The 21,416-nt window shown below is 43.0% G+C and overlaps 1 protein-coding gene across 2 annotated transcripts in view; it reads right to left on the bottom strand.

Annotated features, from left to right (window-relative positions):
* Positions 1–207: 207 nt before the first annotated feature.
* The window catches only part of ADAMTS13 (ADAM metallopeptidase with thrombospondin type 1 motif 13), a 79,374-nt gene continuing 58,165 nt past the window's right edge, over positions 208–21,416 (bottom strand). For both annotated transcript variants that reach the window (XM_033961957.1, XM_033961958.1), the window contains exons 27-33: positions 19,564–19,749; positions 17,834–18,038; positions 13,296–13,635; positions 12,939–13,085; positions 8,103–8,279; positions 7,622–7,806; positions 208–1,426 (exon numbers count right to left, since the gene is read on the bottom strand). In XM_033961957.1, coding sequence (XP_033817848.1) covers positions 1,250–1,426; positions 7,622–7,806; positions 8,103–8,279; positions 12,939–13,085; positions 13,296–13,635; positions 17,834–18,038; positions 19,564–19,749 — 1,417 coding nt within the window. In that variant the 3' untranslated portion in view covers positions 208–1,249. The remainder of the gene's footprint in view (positions 1,427–7,621; positions 7,807–8,102; positions 8,280–12,938; positions 13,086–13,295; positions 13,636–17,833; positions 18,039–19,563; positions 19,750–21,416) is intronic.

The following is a 21,416-nucleotide window of genomic DNA, read 5'->3' as shown; positions in this document are numbered from 1 at the left end:
AACTCCATGAGAATGTGGTAGACTGTGTGTACACAGCACATTGAATAGTTTTTGATATCAACTAAATTATTTTGAACATGCGATGATTGGGTGGTGGGATAGTCTTGGGGTTCGCCTCTTGCTTTTTTGCCTTCATGTCTCTGAGCATGTTTCAACATAAGTTGATATAATTCTAGACAACTGATTTTGACTTACTGTAAGAGTGATTTTGTATTAAATTTGCAATATCCTCTTTAATCACTCATACTTTGGAGTACTGAGCCTTATATTCCCCTATTGATTCATCTGACAAAGCTAGATTATTCCTGGCTTCTAGCATGCACTCAGCCCTACAGGTGATGTGAATGAGGAAGATTCAAACAATGGATTCACTCTTTCTAGACCATCTATCATATCAAAAGTAAGAGTTTCTGACAATACAGCTAGTCTGTTGTGTGACAGAGGTGATGCACAGGACTTTGATGGGAGGGAAGATATGTGGCCAGAAAGGACTGCTATTCTTTCCTCCATATTCTCACTGTTAACATTTTCCAAATGCAAAATCCCCAAGGAGGTGTTCTAGACTAGAATTACAATAATAATGTGGGAACCAGTAGACCTGAGTGAGATCCTAGGCTTATCGTTAACACTTGTGATCTTGGAAAGTTACTTTATTTCACACTGCTTTAGGTACCCACTTAGACTGTAAGCTAAGAACTCAGTGTGCCTGTAATTTGTTATAAAAAGCCTTACTTCAGACACCATGTAAACATCATATAATATGTAATGTAATGTAATGTAATTTATTTCTTATATACCGCTACATCCGTTAGGTTCTAAGCGGTTTACAGAAAATATACATTAAGATTAGAAATAAGAAAGGTACTTGAAAAATTCCCTTACTGTCCTGAAGGCTCACAATCTAACACCAGTCCTAACAGCTGTAAGGCAATATTGCTCCTGCTTTTTCCCATTTGTCCATGCACAGAAATCTGTTGTATTCCCTTTCATTCTAGAGGGGGTTGTGCCTTTATTTCTGAAAAATTATTATATTATTCAGCTGGCTTTTAGTAACATTCAGTCTCAAGTAGATGGCTACAGTTGGCCTTACAAACTGCACAGAATAGGAATGGCCACAAGGTGTCACCAATTGATTATGTGTAAGTTCTGCTTGGTGAGCTGGCAATGAAAGGACTGCGAGTGGAAAACTATATCATCAGGCAATGTGAACTGTGTCAAACAGAACTTCCCAAGGGGAACCTAAGGGCTATCACCCCAGCTGAACATTGTTCCTGGGTTGTGTGACCCAGTACTGAGCTCTGAAACGGATACGGTCTTGTGAGAAATCTCCATGAAACTCCAGCTCTGCACGGCTCCCCTGTGCTTCCCAGTAGAATAAATGGTTCCCATGAAAGGCCATAGTTTTTAAGGTACGCATGTCACGTATCTGATGGGAAAAAAACACAATGAGGTGTAAGGAGAAACACTGTCACAAAGAGGGTGCATTTCATAGTGTGAGTGGTCTGTCTGTGTCATCATCCTCTCTATCGTAAGAACAATAAGCATTGCCATACTGGGCAAACTGAAGGTCCATCAAGCCCAGTATCCTGTTTCCAACAGTGGCCAATCCAGGTCACAAGTACCTAGTACCTAGTAAGATCTCAAAACAGCAAAACAGATTTTATGATCCTTTTCTTAGAAATAAACAGTGGATTTTCCCAATTCCATCTTAATTATAGTTTATGGACTTTTAGGAAATTATCCAAACTTTTTTTTAAACCTTGCTAAGGGATGAGACTCATGGTGGGGAAGAAGATTAAGAACTGGATAAGCACTGTAAAAACGCTAGACCAAGCTTGGTCCCTTTTTAAGGACACAGTCACCAAGGCACAAACTCTATATATACCGTGTAACAAGGGATCCAAGAGGAAAAAAAACGAAGAACCAGCGTGGCTCACTGTAGAGGTGAAGGAAGCAATCAGAGACAAGAAAACTTCATTTAAGGAATGGAAAAGGTCAAAAACACAAAAACTGGAATAAGCCCAAACAATATCAATGCAGGTGCCATAAGGCAGTAAGAGGGGCCAAAAGAGACTACGAGGAAAAAATAGCCAAGGAGGTGAAAAACTTCAAACCATTCTTTCTATATATTAAGGGGAAATAACCCGCGAAGGAAGCAGTGGGACCGTTGAATGACCATGGAATAAAGGGGGTGCTAAAGGAGGACAAAGCAATCGCCTACAAATTGAACACATTTTTGCATCTGTATTTACCAAAGAGGATATACACAACATACCAGAACCCATCAGGCTATATGCTGGAAACAAAGGCGGGAAACTGACAGGGTTGACGGTCAGTCTAGAAGAGGTATGCAGGCAGATCGATAGGCTTAAGCACAATCAATCCCCCAGGACTGGATGGCATCCATCCAAGGGTCATCAAGGAATTGAAAGAGACTATAGCTGAACTGCTTCAACTAATAGCCAATCTGTAGATCAAATCAGGAAAGATTCCGGAAGACTGGAAGGTGGCGAATGTTATGCTGATCTTCAAAAAAGGTTCAAGGGGATATCCGGGAAACTACAGACCGGTGAGTCTGACCTCGGTACCGGGAAAGATGGTAGAGGCGCTGATAAAGGATCGCATCATTGATCACCTTGATGGACACAGTCTGATGAAGACCAGCCAGCACGGTTTCAGAAAAGGCAGATCTTGTTTGACAAATTGCTGCACTTCTTCGAGGGAGTAAACAGGCAGATAAACAAGGGCGACCCAGTCGACACTGTATATCTGGATTTTCAGAAGGCGTTCGACAAGGTTCCGCATGAACGACTACTTCGGAAAATTGCAAGCCATGGAATCGAGGGTGAAATACTCAAGTGGATTAAAAACATGCTGGAGCATAGGAAACAGAGAGTGGGGGTAAATGGACAATACTCAGACTGGAAGAATGTCACCAGTAGGGTGCCACAGGGCTCGGTGCTTGTATCCTTGCTCTTCAACAACTTTATAAACGATCTGGACATTGGTACGATGAGTGAGGTGATTAAATTTGCAGACAATACGAAGTTGTTCAGAGTAGTGAAGGCACGGGGATTGTGAAGATCTGCAACGTGACATATTCAAGCTCGAGAAATGGGCATTGACATGGCAAATGAGGTTCAACATGGATAAGTGTAAAGTGATGCATGTCGGTAACAAAAATCTCATGCACAAATACAAGATGTCCGGGGCGGTACTTGGAGAGACCTCCCAGGAAAAAGACTTGGGAGTTCTGATCGACAAGTCGATGAAGCCGTCCGCGCAATGCGTGGCGGCAGTAAAAAGGACGAACAGAATGCTAGGAATGATTAAAAAAGGGGATCACAAACAGATCGGAGAGGGTTATCATGCCGCTGTATCGGGCCATGGTGCGCCCTCACCTGGAGTACTGAGTCCAGCACTGGTCGCCATACATGAAGAAGGACACGGTACTACTCGAAAGGGTCCAGAGAAGAGCAACTAAATTGGTTAAGGGGCTGGAGGAGTGAGAGATTGGAGAAACTGGGCCTCTTCTCCCTTGAAAAGAGGAGAATGAGAGGGGACATGATCGAAACATTCAAAATACTGAAGGGAACAGACTTAATAAATAAAGACAGGTTGTTCACCTTCTCCAAGGCAGGGAGAACGAGAGGGCACTCTCTAAAGTTGAAAGGGGATAGATTCCATACAAATGTAAAGAAGTTCTTCTTCACCCAGAGAGTGATAGAAAACTGGAACGCTCTTCCGGAGTCTGTTATAGGGGAAAACACCCTCCAGGGATTCAAGACAAAGTTGGACAAGTTCCTGATAAACTGGAATGTACGCAGGTGAGGCTGGACTTATTTAGAGCACTGGTCTTTGACCTAAGGGCCGCCACGTGAGCGGACTGCTGGACATAATGGACCACTGGTCTGATCGAGCAGGAGCAATTCTTATGTTCTTATGTTTTACCACTTTGTCTCACAATGAATTCCAGAGTTCAATTACATATTGAGTGAATAAGTATTTTCTCTGACTTGTTTTAAATTTTCTATTTCTTAGCTTCTTTTCATTTTTGCCTAGTTCTTTTAAGAAAGATTAGACAAAAGATTCATATCTACCCATTCCATTCTACTCATTTTCCTTAGTTCTTTTAGAAAAGATTAAACATACAATTCACGTCTACCTGTTCCATTCCACTCAGTATTTTATAGACTTTTATCATATCTCCCCTCAGCTGTCTCTTCTCCAAGCCGAAGAGGCCTAGCTGCTTTAACCTTTCCTCCTAGGGAAGTCATCTGTACCTTTTCTAATCCTGCTACATGTTTTTTGAGATGCGGTGACCGGAATTGCTCACAAATTGCTCCATGGAGCGACAGAAGGGCATTATAACATTCTCATCTTTGTTTTCCATTCCTTTCCTGATAATTCCTAACATTCTATTTGCTTTCTTAGCTTCTGTCACACACTGAGCTGAAGGTTTCAACATATTAATGAGGATACTTAGGGCTCCTTTTATGAAGGCGCATTAGGGCCTCAATGCGCAGAATAGCATGCGCTAAAATGCCCCGCGCGCTAGCCGCTACCGCTTCCTCTTGAGCAGGCGGTAGTTTTTTGGCTAGCGCACGCTATAGTGCGCGCTAATCCGGTGTGTGTGCTAAAAACGCTAGCGCACTTTCGTAAAAGGAGCCCTATGATTCTTTTCCTGGGCAGTAAATCCTATTCATTTACATTATGCTGCAACCCATTAACATGTCAGTAGCAAAAAAGAAGGAAAGAGAAAACTGTTTGTTGTTCCTCTTGTCCAGGTTACAAGGGGTGTGAATAAATTGAATGGAGCCCTTGTGGAATTGACATCTACCCATGTTGGAATAAAATCCTAACACTCAAATTCGATAGACAGTATAACTACTCAAGACCCTTGAAAAAAGGGCAACATAAGATCAAAAAGATCCCAACGTGCTCATAAATAGAGAAGAAGACGGATAGCCGGGCGATATACTTGACCCGAGCTAAGTATTATTCAGCATTAGTTAATTTATATTACGGTATAATAAGCAATAGCTTTATACACATACTGCTCATTGAGAAAATAAGACGTTTATCAATGATAGCCTTTTATAAGCCTGGTAACTACGATTAGCTCTGGTCACCGGCTACGGGCACTTGAGATATATAGTCTTCGTCTCTATTTATGAGCACGTTGGAATAAGATCCTAGGCAGATGGAAGAATCTATAATAGATTCTCAGCTGAGGTTCTCAGTGGGTTACATTTATTTGATGTAGACTGGATAGGTATTTACAAGAACTGGAACAGTCATTTTCATATGATTTTAGTATTTGTTTTGAATAGACCACTAATATTCCACAGGATTGGAATTTCTTCAAGTTCTAGTCAAGATCAATGCAAATACAAGACTAGATACTTTATTTCTATTTTTATAAATTCAATAAGTCTATAGGCATAAAGGAGAAAAAACTGTGGGCCAGATTCTATAAACAGCGCCAGACATTGTCTCACCTCACCACCATCCCAGTCACCAGGTGTTTCCCCATATCACAATTCCAAATTTGGAAACCTTTTTTTTATTTTTTATTTGGACTTATTTACCGTCTCGTCAAGCTTGCAAACATCACAGACATAAAACTAATTACAAATGGTGAAGAATGAAGGTGGCAAGAACGATTCTGTAAGAGAAATCCACTCCATAAGTATTTTAGTTCAAATAAATAAATTGGAATTTTAGCTAACTTTTCCAAACAGTGTGTAAGACCATTTACAGTACATTTATCAATGTTCTAAGTAGAGAATGACACGGTGACAAAATTCATCACTGTTCCCGTCCCCGCGGGAAACCATCTTCATGTCATTCTTTAAGGAGAGAGGGAAGAATCAGAGTATGAATGGCCACAACCACTGACCCGCAAGCTTTGCTTTGAAGAATGCTGGTGTAGAAGGACTGAGGTTGAGATAGACGCTACAGAATGACAGTCTCTGGTATCCAGAGCAGATATTGTGATGTCATAATGCCTCATTCCACCAGTGCCTAAGAGCCAATCACATCAGTGATGTCACAATGGCTTCATTATCCTTGGCTCACATAAGAATCAGAGTATGAATGGCCACAACCACTGACCTGCAAGCTTTGCTTTGAAGAATGCTGGTGTAGAAGGATTGAAGTTGAGATAGACACTATAGAATGGCAGTCTCTGGTATCCAGAGCAGATACTGTGATGTCATAATGCCTCATTCCAGCAGTGCCTAAGAGCCAATCACATCAGTGATGTCACAATGGCTTCATTATCCTTGACTCACATAAGAATCAGAGTATGAATGGCCACAACCACTGACCCTCAAGCTTTGCTTTGAAGAATGCTGGTGTAGAAGGACCGAGGTTGAAATAGACACTAGAAAATGGCATGGGATTATTTCCCGCGGTTATCTGCGGGGACGGGAATGGTGATGAATTTTGTCACCGTGTCATTCTCTAGTTCTAAGTCTAAGACAACAGGGGCCGCCAGGGACCTCATGCCTACAGTTACTGGAGTGGAAGAGTAGCCTAATAGTTAGTGTAATGGACTGAGATCCTAGGCTTAACTCCTACCATAGCGCCTTGTGACCAGGCAAGTCATTTAACCCTCTGTGGCTCCAGGTACAATAATTAGATGTGAGCCCACCAGAGACAGAGAGAATGTACCTACATACAGTGGCATAGTGAGGGTAAGTGGTGCCTGAGGTGCTGGCACCCCTCCCCCGCCCTGTTCTCCACCCACCCCCAACGCACGCGTGCCCCTTCCCTTCCCCCATACCTTTTTAATTTTCCAGGCGAGATCAACAACACAAACTTGGTGCCCACGTCATGTCAGCTATCCCTCTGACATCACTTCCTAGGTGCGGGGCCCGGAAGTGAAATCAAAGAGAGGTGACACCGATGTGGGCAGCAAGTTCGTAATGTTGCTCGTGTAGGAAAAATTAAAGAGGTACGAGGGAAGGGGCGCAAGTGCGTGACGGGGGGCAGGAAGGAGGGGGCAGACTGCCCCCACCACACACCCCTTACTACCTCAGTTCCTACATATAATGTACACATTTCATCTAATAGTGCTAGAGCAATGTTTAATAGCTAGTTACTAGTCACTTTCCTTTAGGACCCCACGCCTGCAGTCACTTTCCTGCAGAAGCTACCAAGGAACCCACAGGAGCCTAATGTCTGTTGTCATTTTCCTTCAGAGAGCCACATACCTGTAGCCACTGAAAGGTCTTCGAAGCGAAACTTTATACAAATTTAGGAGGAGCTCAAGTGTGGCATTTAAAGGCCATTTTTTTTAGTGCTTGTGACTGGAAAGGTGGGTGAAAACCAAAATAGAAAGAGTGCAAAAGCTAAGAGAAAGTATGATGCTGACAGGAAGAGTGATAGAAACAAGAGGTTGAATGACTGAAAGCTGGAAGGTGAAGGAGCAGGCAGACTTTGTGCCAAACGTTTCCGAGTGCACGCCCTCCGGTTGCTTACACTTGATTTCCCCTTGAAGTCCTCCAGCTCAGTCTATACTGCACGCATTAAATTCCCTCTCTGAGCGTAACATTTAGCTTTCAGCCTCCTACACATCAGAACACTCCTTGGATCCCACTTTCCGCCTACTCACCAGAATATAATTGGGTTGAGTTTGGTTGACCTCTGTTAGCAGATCCATGTAGAGAGCGTGGATGGTGATGTGATATATAGGAGCCACGTCAATAAAGATTCGGCATGTCAGGGAGCTACCCGAATCCTGAGACCAGACAGGGTTCACTATCATCCCACGGAGTTTGAACAGCTGCACATCACAGTCTACACACAAAGCAGAGCACCAGAAAATGTGCAAGAAAGCTTCAAAACGACACTTCCTCCCAATACACACACAGTGATATGCACTCCACCACTTCCACATACACACATAAACATATTACTTAGCTGTACAACCTCTATCTGCCTGGGAACACACATCTGTTCCTCATTTCCCCAACATTCAGCAGTGTTGTTCCTCTCTAGTTTCTCTGCTCTTGCCCCACAATCCCCACGCAGTTCAGTATTACTGCTATTCTCCTCTCATGGTATCCAACCAGTACCAGGCTCTGAGAAGATACCTTGATGATGCTTGTCCGTAGCTGCTTTGCTCCAGTACTGCAATACCAGCCCATTCCCTGGCAACACCTGCCGCTGTCTCACCATCAGTATGTTTTCCCTGGAGCTTAGTGTCTCCCCAGAAAGCTTTGTACATTTCTTTCGCCACATGGTCCGCCCATAAAATAACACCAGCTCCCCTAGAAAGGTGAAGGGAGATTAGTGAGTCAGAAAATGCCAAACTCTGAACAGCAGTGACAAATGACACTCCCCATTATCGCTGTAGAATTGTCCAGAGATGGTGTGGAGCAATTTCTACGTAAGGCAGAAATCATCTCCTACATGTCATGTGAAGAAACAGAGAACATAATTGCAAAGACCACACAGCCTACCCAGTCTGTCCATCCACATCAACTGCACAGCCCTATACTTAGGAGCCAGTTCTTGGGCACCAGTCAGAGCAGTATTATGGCATAGGCAAACTAGGCATGTGCCTCGGGCCCAAAATGTTTAGGGGTCCCTGTCAGGTGTGCTCAGGATTCGGGATGCTGGGATTGCCAACTGTCTGGATTTTTTCAGGATTCTAAAAAGTTGTAAATTAACTCTCTCAAAGCCAGAAGGCTGGCTAAGTGTGTGGAAATTGTTTGGAGTAGACCACTACAGCTCTCCATGTTCCCCCCTTCCATTGCAGAGGCTGTGGTAGATTCCAGCTAATGGGAAGGCAGCTCTAGTCACAAGAAGGAGGGGCTAAGCTGTAAGGGCTGTGGGGGCACTGTTGCCAGGTCCGCAGTTTTCTCGCTCAATTAGGCTGCTTTCAAAAGTTGGTTGTGGTCTGTTATAAAAGTTATATGACATATATATAGTTTACACAATAGTTTTTAAGATTTCTAACCAAGTTTTGTCCTTTCATCATCTAACTTTCTGTCCTGGAGTCACAAGCAAGTGGGTCACCAGCACATTCAAGTGGAGCATCTTGGGAAAGAGGCAGCACTTCTCAGTTTCGTCCCGCATGCCATAGTTGCTGAGGCTGCGGCAGCCATTTGGGGACGGCGCGAGACATGTTTGCCATTGAATCCTCCAGATCACTCAGAGCAGCAACCTTCCAGTTCTTCAACTCTCTGCCTCATAGTAAGGAGAGATAATATTCTTATTCAAATTCACTGGACATCCTAATTCAAATTTGTTAAATTTGGGCTGTTTGGGGGCTGCTTTCTCAAGGTAAATGGGCAGAATTTTTAAAAAGTATCTGGCAACCCTGTGTGGTGGAAGCCTTCCCCAGATTTACTGAACTGTTAGGTAGATCTGTGGACCAACGTAACTCATAACAATCTGACCCTATGATTCCCAACTCTGAAAGATATAAAATATAAGACATCTGATAGCAAATCAAATAGCAAATGTGTGGAACTCACTTCCCATCAAATTCACAAAAATCGAAAATATATGGCTTTTTAAGAAATCCCTACCAGGGGTCCAAAGAGACTCAGACTAATAATAAAAGTCACCCAAAACAAAGACAATGTTAATGGTCAGCTGCTATTTATGATATATTACCTCAGACTGTATGTATAATTTGATAACAATTTGATAAATTTATGTAGCATGTATAATTCTTTGTAACATATGAGGTATTTAACTATATACAAAATTCTATGTAACAATATGTTGCCTGTAACCTGCCTAGATTAATGAGGATTCGGTGGGATATAAAATTGCACACAACATAATATAACATACTGCCTCCACTCTGCTTATATCCTTTCAGAAGCATTAAAAAAAAAAAAAAAATACAGTAAAACCTTGGTTTGCAAGGAACTTGGTTTGCAAGTGTTTTGCAAGACAAGCAAAACATTTTATTAAATTTTAACTTGATATACAAGCAAGGTCTTGCAATACAAGTACATACAGTATACACACATCACAACTGAGCCGATGGTTCATCTCTCTCTGACGCTGTGGCAGTGTAGTGTCTGTTCTAAATGAGCGAGGTCTTGCAATACAAGTACATGTGGTGTTTTGTATTAAAGTTTTTAGGTTGTGGAACGAATCGTCTGAGTTTCCATTATTTCTTATGGGGAAATTCACTTTGATATACCAGTGTTTTGGATTACAAGCATGTTTTCAGAACAAATTATGCTCGTAAACCAAGGTATTTTATTTTGCTTTTTCCATTTGTGAACTTTTTCTCGTTTGTAAAACTTTGTAAATTTCTGTCTTGGATACTTTGGCCCTGATTCTGTATAGGACGCCCAGGAGAGGTGTCCTATACAGAATCGGTCCTACACTAAACCCCGATTCTGTAACCGGCGTCCATGGTATAGATGCCGGTTAGAGAATCGGGTTAAATTAGACGCGGCTGCTATACTTATGGCAGCAAGGGATCTCCCTGCTGCAATATGTATAGCGGCCGCCTGTCCCATCGCCGACAGGAGGATGCCCAATCCTCCTGCCGGAACCCCCCTGGAACCCTCCTCCCCCCCAAACTGGTAATCGCCGGCAGGAGGATGCCCAATCCTCCTGCCGTAAAGCCCGACGACCCCCCCCAAAACTAACCTCCCTCCCCCAACTAACCTTTACATGTTGGTCGGCTGGACGGGTCTTGCTGCCGTCCAGCCAACAGGCCCGCCCCTTCCCGGCCCATCCCCGCTAAATCTAAGGCCTGATTGGCCCAGGCTCTAGAAGCCTGGACCAATCAGGCCTTAGGCATAGCGGGTCCGCACACCCCCACTAATCCTAAGGCCTGCTTGGCCCAGGTGCCTAGCCTGTAGGACAGCTGCCTAAAATCGGGACGCACTTTGGAGAATCAGGGCCTTTGTCCTTAAATCTCAATCGTTTGAGCAGTCCACCCTTGGACTCTTATACCAGAGGCAATGGAAAGTGAAAATGACTTGCCCAGATTCTCTGATTCTTAGCCACTGCTGCACAGCTGCCAAGCTACCCAGCTCCAGGATGTAGACTTTATGGTCCCTGAGACCACCAATTGAAATTAGCACTTCAGGTCCCATAATGCAGTGATTCCCAACCCTGTCCTGGAGGAACACCAGGCCAATCGGGTTTTCAGGCTAGCCCTAATGAATATGCATGAGAGAGATTTGCATATGATGGAAGTGATAGGCATGCAAATTTGCTTCATGCATATTCATTAGGGCTAGCCTGAAAACCCAATTGGCCTGGTGTTCCTCCAGGACAGGGTTGGGAACCACTGCCATAATGTACCAGGTTAGTGTTGCAGAAATCCAGGACTGAGTTTCCATTCTAAACTGGGCAACTTGGCTACTCTCCAGTTCTACTCATTAAGCTTCTCCATCCATAGCCTATGTTTGATTAGTCCCCGTGCTCACTCACAAACTATTACTGCTATCATACCCACAGCTAGGCTCTACGCTTTTCCCTGCTACTTCTGGAGTGGTGAAATAATGGTGGGAGAGGGGGGTTCCTGGTGAGGAGCCCACAAATATATGTTTGCCTATGGCCCAGTATACACTTCTCCCTCTGTATTTACGGTTTCTGCACTTGTGATTTCGATTATTCGTGGTTTTTAGCTTGCTGGCTCCTCCCCCAAAATTGCATCATCCATGGCTAATTTATAGAACTGCCACCAACACCTATTTATTTTTTTCTGTGCGTATAAGTGCAAACTCAGACAATGTTGTATGGGTTCCAGAGACTTTCTCATATGTTATTCTTGGTTTTTATCATATTCTCAAGGGTTTTTAACAGAAAACCGCAAATAACATATGAGAAAGTTATTTGCGTTTTTTTCATATTCGCGGGTCAGTTCCTCTCCAGTCACCGCAAATATGGAGGAAGACGTGTAGTGTTAAGAAAAACAAAGAGGTGACCTATGGTGCTCACTCCTTTTATTCATTCAATACCCGACACATATGTGTTTTGGCTGTGTTTCCAATTACACTCTCATAGTGAAACAATCAAAATCTCTTAATCACCATCCATTTGTGCTGTAATCTAATCATCTGTGTGTGAGAATAATGCTGTGGCTCCACTGAAATGAAAGAGGCACGGCATTGTTCTCACACACAGCTCAGTATTAAGGATAAGACCCTGAGGCAGGCCTTATGACCAAAACACATACTGTACATGAGTGAATAAAAGGATTGAGCACCATAGATCACCTCTTTTGTTTTTCTTTGTTTTACCTTGTTTGGGTGTACTAGTATAGTGTTAATCCAGCCTTAGTGCTAGTGGGTGCTGGGTACCCCCAATATGGAGCAAATTCCTTCATTATGTCCAGGAGAAGTACATTGTGTTGTGTTTGGCATCCTCAGTAATTCTGACATATTGGGCCTATGGCTCTACAATCCCTTCCTATCTCTCAGAGATTCTCTGCATTTATCCCATGTTTTCTTGAATTCAGATACTGTTCTCATCTCCACTGGGAGACTTTTCCGTGTATCCACCACCCTTTCTGTAAATAAATATTTCCTTAACTACTCCTAAACCTGCTTCCTTTCAGCCTCATTTCATGACAAGAGTTTCTTTCAATTGCAAGATGCCCTCTTCCTGTATATTTATAACTTGGAGGTGTTTAAATGTCTCTGACATGTCTCCCCCCCCTCATCCAAGATATACATGTTTAGATATTTAAGTCTGTCCTCATGTGCTGTAGGGTGAAGACAAATAGAATATTTTAGTAGCTGCTTATTGAACCAGTTCCATCTAGTCTATATCCTTTCGAAGAAGTGACCAGAAGCTCCTGCCCATCGTCCCCTTTTCCTATTGGCTTAGAACTTGCAATGAATCCTGTTTGGTCCAGGACCAACATAACTTCAGGAAACTAGTGCTAATAACTAGACACCAGAGGTGTGGACTGAAAATTTCTTTCATTCACTAGAGCTCACCTGCACTGCAGTTGAGTGAGCTGGACAACACTTTAACTGTGATGACCTCTCCGAGGGTACGCCCTATTGAAAAGGTACAGTCTTTGACCAACAGATCCATTGTGCTGATCACCCCAGTCGCATTAACGAAGAGCTTTCCACAGACACCTGTAAGGCAGAACCAATGATAAGAGCAAGTTGTGTTGGCGCAAGATGGTATGGATAGAGAAGGAAGATGGGGGGGGGGGGGGAAGAGCTTGAATTAAAATGAGCACTGAACCATAATATGACTGAACTATATGTATTCAGAGTTACAGCCAATCCAACTAGGTTGTAGAGCTCATTAATAAAAAATAAATTATTTAATCAACTCATAACTGCTCTCTGCATCGCCTTCTTCATCGGCAAGAGACCCATCATGGTGCTGGTTTGCAGCAATGGGATTTGTATTCAGCAGAGATCTGTAGCGGGGGGTTTCAGAACGAGTGCTTGTTGGTGAAGCTGTCCAGCTTGTGAAGGGATTTGGTGGCCGTGGTGCTTGTGAGACAGAAGCCCCATTCCGTGCTGTGTTTTGGTCACAAGGGCCTGCGAAGCAGCCACGCACTGTGAAGGGCTTTGGGATGTGCATGCAGAAGACGGGGTTCACTGGCTGCTGCGTCTTGAGATTTATACAGAGATCTTGTCTGCTCTGCACCCCATGTCCACAGGACACTGAACACTGTAACAAAGAAGAGACCCAACATTTCAGACGGGTTTGACATGTTAACATAGGAACACAAAATGTGCTAGCTGTTGAACATACGAACCCCTCTACTTTTCACTCCTCAGTTTTTCCTTTCCATGGTGTCACCACAAACCCTGAATCCTTATAGTTTTTAAATACAGTAAAACCTTGGATTGCAAGTAACTTGGTTTGCAAGTGTTTTGCAAGACAAGCAAAACATTTTATTAAATTTTAACTTGATATACAAGCAAGGTCTTGCAATAAAAGTACATACAGTAAACACGCGTCACATCATCACAACTGAGCTAATGGTTCTTCTCTCTCTGACGCTGCAGGAGTGTAGTGACTGTTCAAAATGAGCGAGGTCTTACAATACAAGTACATATAGTATTTTGTATTATAGTTTTTGGGTTGTGGAACGAATCGTCTTGAGTTTCCATTATTTCCTATGGGGAAATTTGCTTTGATATACAAGTGCTATGGATTACAAGCATGCTTCTGGAACAAATTATGCTCGTAAACCAAGGTTTTAATGTACTAGGATCCTATGCAATAAGCATTTTTTCCATAGATTTTTAGTACCTAATGCCCACAATTTCCCGGTGGAACAACAAATTATTTTTTTGGAAATCACAGCTATACCACTACATTTTTTTTTACAATTTATTTTTATTTGCATTATCAAATTATAAACAGGAATATATTCCCTTCCAGAAATCAGATGAAAGATCACAAATTATAAATATCAGAAGAAAATAGTAACAAGAAAATGTAAATATATGTTTCAAAAATTTAAGTCCTCAATTAGCAAGATTCCAAGAGCTCAAATAGTCTAAGAAAAGATTGTTAAATTATATCCAACTTTATAGAGGAATTAAATTTTAGGAGGTAAAGTTCCAATAACCTAAATGCAGACTACAATAGACAAAACACTCATACTGTATTCTCGGGCTAAGATAGTGACTTGTAACCTGAAGCATTAGTATTATATTTTATCATACATTTGCAAGGAAATTTAAGCACAAAAAAAGCTCCTATATCTAACATCCTCGGATATAACAATAAAAATTGTTTACATCTTTTTTGAGTGGCCTTAGCCACATCAGGAAACATTTGTTCATTTAAAGACAAAAATGGAGCATTTTTATATCTAAAATAAAGTCTCGAGCCAGTCTCTGCCTGGATCTAGCGCCATCGTCACCAGTAGAGGGTGTAACCAATTCCTCTTTAGATGAGTCAAGAAAAGCAGTCTGATCCAAACTGTGTTATGAAATAGGTGACAATATATCCTGACCATTTTCTCCAACCTTCTTTTTAAATGGAGGTAAATAATATGGTCACTCTATAGGAGGCAAGGATTGTGAAGGTATGTATAATGGTCAGTCATAAACCTCCTAAACATGTCCTGGGCTGAAACTCCTAGTTTCTTTGGAAAATTGATTAGACCCAAATTCCTACATCTGATCATATTTTCCAAGTTCTCACATTTTATAAGAAGATTAGAATTGTCTTTTGCAACCACTAAGCAGAGAGTCTATTTTTGTTAAATTACCTTCTGCTTTCAATAAATGGTTTTCCATTGTAATTACACGAGATTCTTGATTCTGAATCTGGAGTTTCAAATTTGATAGCTGGGTTCCACTATGGGCTAGCTCAGGGTTAGGGAACTCTGGTCCTCGAGAGCCATAGTCCAGTCAGGTTTTCAGGATTCCCCTAATGAATATGCATTGAAAGCAGTGCATGCACATAGATCTCATGCATATTCGGCTCTCGAGGACCGGAGTTCCCTACCCCTGGGCTAGCTGCTTGGTCAAGTTGTGGCCCAAAGATACAATCAGTGTCCATAAGTCTTCTAGAGATAATGAAACCAGTCTTGTAGGATTCAATTCAAAAGAGGAAGAAAGACTCACCACATTACTAAGACCAACATTACTATGACCAACAGAGGCAGTCTGTGGGCGTCTGCCTAAGTCTCTTGAACTGGAGACTTGACCGCCAAACACTCTCAAAGTCGGTGGATTTTGTGTGTCCAAAGGAGAAGCCTCAACAACGGCTCTACAAGGCACATTCAGGCAGGATGTGAGATTAGAACCTTCAGCCCAAGTCAGTTCTACAACTTGTGTGACTTCCCTCACGGATGCTGGATTGGCCGGCAGAATCTGCTCCTCTGAGGTCAGTGAAGCGCTGCATTCAAGAGGCACTGAAGAAAGCAACTCACTCTCAGCAACCAACAGCGAACCATCCCAAGTTACAGATGATCTGACCACAAAGGCGTCCATGGTCAAGGAACACAGAAGAGGAGTCAAAACAACCAAAGCAGAAGCTATTTGTTTATTTAATTCTCATCCTCCCTTGCCTCTTCTTTTAAGCTGGCATTAGCGCAGGTAAGGAGCCTCCTAAGATGCCATCTTGGAATCTCATACCACTACAATTTTTAATATAAAATAAGTTTTGGAAGACAATCTCATTTGTCCCTCTCATTAATGTTAATATTACTAGTATACATCTAGCCCCCTAAAGTATACTAGATGGAAGAGGTGCTTTAGGTTGCCTCTTGCAGTTTATGGGGCCAATTTTCAAATGCCCACCTTGGTTCACTGTGAGTACTTTCTATACAGAGGCATGGCTAGGGGGGTGGTGCAAGGGGAGCAGTCACTCCCCCAAAGGATTTTGAATGAAACAGCACCTATATGGATTACGCCTGCAGCCTCACACTGGTGCCTGTTTTACCAAAGGTCTGCTCCCCAGAGGCATAGCCAGCCCTTCAACTTTGGGGGGTACCCACGGGAGAAGGGGGGGGGTCAACGTATTCCTTTCCCTTCCTGCATGTGTGCATGCGTTAAATGTATCTTAGCAGGATGCCCAAGCCCCATGTGCAATGACAAGGACTTAGCGTGTCCTGAATTTTGAATACAACTGTAAATTCAGGGTTTGTTTTTTTTCCAATTATTTCATTTTCTGGCTGTGTACTGTTAGCATTAGCTTTCAGCCACTGAAAAAACTAAGGGAAAGATTTTCAAATGTTCACAGTAAAACCCAATGAGCCACTGTTGCGTTCACTACTGTAACGATTTCAAAAACGAGAGTCATTCTTAAAAACCACACATGCAAATGAGGTTCGTGGAGGGTCATTAAATTTGCATGTGCCCATCGCAGGGATAATCAAATGTTTTGGCAGACATCTTGAACAGAACTTATACATTTTGAGTTAGACCTGTTTTAATAGAGTATGCTTAAGTGTTAAAAAGGTACCCAAAGTGACCACATAACTACTACAGAGATAAAGTAAAGAGCCACACACACTTCCCCAGAGCTCACTGAACCCCCATACCCCACAAACCAGTCTCCAGAACAGCAGCACCTGGTACAGGAAAGCCAGTAAACCTAAACACAGGTGTCTTAAGTAGCCTGGTGAATGGGCTAGTGAACCATAGAGAGGAGTAGCAAGTCCCATAAGCCACTCTTTCTACTAAATTTATGGTGAAAAGTCTGAACCCCTCAAAACATGAAAACCTACTGTACTGCCATGTAGGTGACACCTGCAGCCATAAGGGCTATTGGGATGTAGACAGGTAGATACTGTAGATTTGGGGGGAGTTTTGAAGGGCTCAGCATACATTAAAAGAGGGTTCTGGTGAAGTATGTACCTGGCACCCTTTATGTGAAGTTCACAGCAGTGCTCTCTAAGGTGCCTCGCTGCCCTGTTGGGAAGTCTACATGGCCAGTCCATTAAGATGCTGGTCCCTCCCACATCCAAATGGGCTTGATTTGGATGTTGTGAACATAGACGTTTTTGTATTTGAAAATGGCCAAAAAAGTTGGACGTCCTAAGGACCATAACATCCAAATAGGTCATTGTCCAAAAACACATTTGGACATCTAGCAGTTTCGAAAACAGTTGTTTCCCTACCCCAACTTTTGGACATCTTGCAGGAAACATCCAAAGTCAGACTTAGATGCACTATTGAAAATGCCCCTCCATTTGTGTTATCTTCTAATCCCACCTGCAGCATGCCTCTAGGAGTCTTCCCTAAATACAGCTAAAGTGCATATCTTTTTGCATAATGTATGTACTGTTAGTCATATTGAGGAAAGCTAAGTTTCAATTTGCATGCACACATCACTGTTTACCCGCATAAATGCTTTGGAAATTGTTCTCCCCATGCACAGTACACACAGATCTATGGGCTACCTCTGTCCATTTGCTGATGTCCCATCCATAGAAGCACATGCTGACAATGCAAGGAATGGTGGACAGGGGCTTCTCTGCTGCTAGACAGAGCCCCATGTCCACTTCACTTTCCACACCGCTTCGGAGTTGTACACAAGCGATCCGCTGTTTGGCAATACCGTAACCACAAGCTGAGGAGCACTCACCGGTCTCTGAAACTGTCCACCTGATACCAGGGCAGGAAAGGATGAATTGAGTCAAGGGTGCCTAGGATCTAAACATCTCCCCCCCCCACACACACACACATCATAATGCTATTAAATTAGGAGAAATGCACTTTGGAATCAAACTGCTGGTTTCCTATTGAAATTTCTATTTATCAATGTAACATGATAGTATTTCAGCATGCCAATATTTTTCTTCTTGAGATATTCAGTGGCTAATTTAGCAGTGCACCTAGTCCTTGAAACTACTCCGCAAGTCTTTCAGAATATCCACAAAAATATGCAGGAGAAAGATTTGCATGCACTGTCTCCATGACATGTAAATGTAATGTAATTTAATTTATTTCTTATATACCGCTACATCCGTTAGGTTCTAAGCGGTTTACAGAAAATATACATTAAGATTAGAAATAAGAAAGGTACTTGAAAAATTCCCTTACTGTCCCGAAGGCTCACAATCTAACTAAAGTACCTGGAGGGTAATAGAGAAGTGAAAAGAAGAGATAGAGGAAAAATAAAAATAAACATTTTAACAAGACAGCATTGATCTAAATACTTTGGAAGGTAGAAGAGAGGAGAGAAAGGAATAGAAGCAGAAGGGGGAGCCGTTGAACAGTAGAATTCTGGAGAAATTTAAATGATAGAAATAGAACAAAACAAAGACAAAAGGCAAAACAATAGATAAGATTAAAGATAAATCATAAGCTGGAAAGAAAAATAATATAAAACTTTGTCTTCAATCCACGGTTTCAGCGTCAGTGATGAAGTGGAGCAAGTAAGTTTAGGAGGAGCGATTGACGTTCCCAGAAAGGGCTTCTTCAGGGAAGAGACTTGGCTATCTATCTCATGTTATATCATGCATGTTAATAGAATGGCATGGGGACAAATTTGTCCCCATCTCTACGGGATCTCAATTTCCCCATCCCGTCCCCATGAGTTCTGTCCATCCCGTTCCTGCAAGCTCTGCCTTAACCGCACAAGCCTTGAACAATTATGATTTTAAAGTGCTCGAGGATTGTGCAGACATTGCAGGAATGGACAGGGACAGAACTCGCGGGGACAAGGATAGAGAGAGATATCCCGCAGAGATGGGGAAAATTTGTCCCCATGTCATGCCTAAACACCCAATTAATTGGGTGTATCCTGAGGACTGGGTTGAGAACCGCTGCACTAAAGGAATAAGAATTGTCATACTGGGACAGACCGAAGGTCCATCAAGCCCAGTATCCTGTTTCCAACAGTGGCCAACCCAGGTCCCAAGTACCTAGCTAGATCCCAAGTAGCAAAACAGATTCTATGCTCCTTATCCTAGGAATAAGCAGTGGATTTCCCCAAGCCATTAGCCTATGGAATTCTCTTTTAGGAAATTAGCCAAACTTTTTTAAAACCCCGCTAAGCTAACTGATTTCACCACATTCTCTGGCAATGAATTCCAGAGTTTAATTACACAGTATTGATTTTTGTGTGTGTGTGTGTGTATAACAGTTGTAAAGTACCACAGATGTCAGTCTGCCCCATCATTCTGACCTGGGAGGGCAAGGCTGCTCATTGCAAGATTCCTGTTCCTTGGGGGAAGGAAGATCCTGGCACTCAGTGTCTGGTAAAATCTCCTCTTTCTTCTCCTGGCTCCCAGTGCTTCTGGCACAATACAAGATTCTCTGCATCACCCCGCCACCGCAGCTCATGCTGCATGAGTCCGTCTTATAATGCCACCTATACTGAAGAACAAGATCCATCTCAGCCCAAGTACAACACTCTGAGCCTTCCCAAGCCAGGTACAGCATCCTGCCCTCTCCAGCTTCAGAATGCCCCTATTCCCATTTCCATTTTTTTTTTAAATATATTATTCAGTTTTAATTCATCTTTGCAGCTGGAATACAACATTGGTTCAAGGTCTAGTACAAGAACAAAGTCAATACAATCAATCCATTGCAAAGTACAGTATACAGTTTGAAACCTATACTGCCCTCCCTTACTCCTGTCCTAACCCCATCCTCCCTCTCCAGGAAACAGAGACAGACCAAAGACAAGCATAGAAAGGGGCAGCCTCTCCTCTTAGGGTATGGTCAAGCGGGAAATTTCATGGCGACACCAGGAAATATTTCTTCATCGAGAGAGTGGTTGATCCTTGGAACGAGCTCCCGATGCTCAAGGCAAACAGCGTGCAAGAATTTAGGAGCAAATGGGATGCCCATGTGGGATCCCTTAGAGGGTTAAGCCAAGGGAACCTGTCACCGGGAGTGGGATCCCTAGGATAGTAGACTTGGGGGTGGGTCAGTAGAGTGGGCAGACCTGATGGGCTATGGCCCTTATCTGCCGTCATCTTCTATGTTTCTATGTTTCTAAAATACAATATTAACCAATTTGTTTTAAAATTGCTCCTTGTCACCTTCAGTACCGTAGCAATTTTTAAATATTTTGTCAGTTCTGCACACATCTGAAGCTACTGATTGACCGATAGTTGCCCAGGATCTCGTCAAACTCTTTCAAAGGCCATTTTTGTAGCTAGTAACAAGGAGAAACATCAGCTTATCTCTGAGAAAGAATGGAGGTGCAGAGGGGACAAGGCCAAGCAGACAAAGCTCTGGATCCAAGAGCCAATCCAGCCTGCTCCAGAGTTGGATCTGACCCCATATAGCCTTTGACATTCCTACCACAAACTTGTAACCTGTTCTGGGCTCTTATGGGAGGAAGGGCTATAAAATTGAATAAATAATAAATGTTCATAGCCATCCACTTTTCCACAGTTTCTCCAAGCCCAGTATTGGGTCTGGATTGAACCTTGGCGGGGTACCATTATAACCTCAACAGTAGCATAGATTGTAACTGCTGAAAATTAGGCACCATTCGGCAGTAGCTGGAATAGCTATATATACTTAACCAAAGATCTGAATTAGAGAATGCCACGGGTAGCCGCGGGTAATCCGCCGAAACGGTGGGGGGGGAAAAAGTGCTCACTGCGGGCACTAGGACAAGGCCATCCACCGCCCCATGGAGCAGTGAATGGCCTTGTCCCCGCAGTTAAGGGAGGGAAAGTACGCGGTCATCAATCGCGCGCAGCCCCCTCCCTCCCTTCCTACCTATGGCCAAATCTATCTCCCTCCCTCCCTTCCCCTTACCTTCATGGTGCTTTTGTAAAAAAATTACTGAAGCCAGCAAAGCCTGCCTGCAGTCGCGTGTGTGTGTGGGCGGAAACTTCTCCTCTGACGCAACTTCCGATTGCGTCAGAGGAGAAGCTTCTGCCCACACACACAACTGCAGGCAGGCAGGCTTCAACGGCTTCAGTAAGTTTTTTTACGAAAGCGCTGTGAAGGTAAGGGGAAGGAGGGAGATAGATTTGGCCATAGGGAGGGAGGGAGGGAGGGGGCTGCGCACATTCG

The sequence above is a fragment of the Geotrypetes seraphini genome, chromosome 10, assembly GCF_902459505.1.
Source record: "Geotrypetes seraphini chromosome 10, aGeoSer1.1, whole genome shotgun sequence".
NCBI lineage: Eukaryota > Metazoa > Chordata > Amphibia > Gymnophiona > Dermophiidae > Geotrypetes > Geotrypetes seraphini.
Note: the sequence above shows the minus strand (reverse complement) of the source record. Positions and strands in the feature narration are given on the sequence as shown.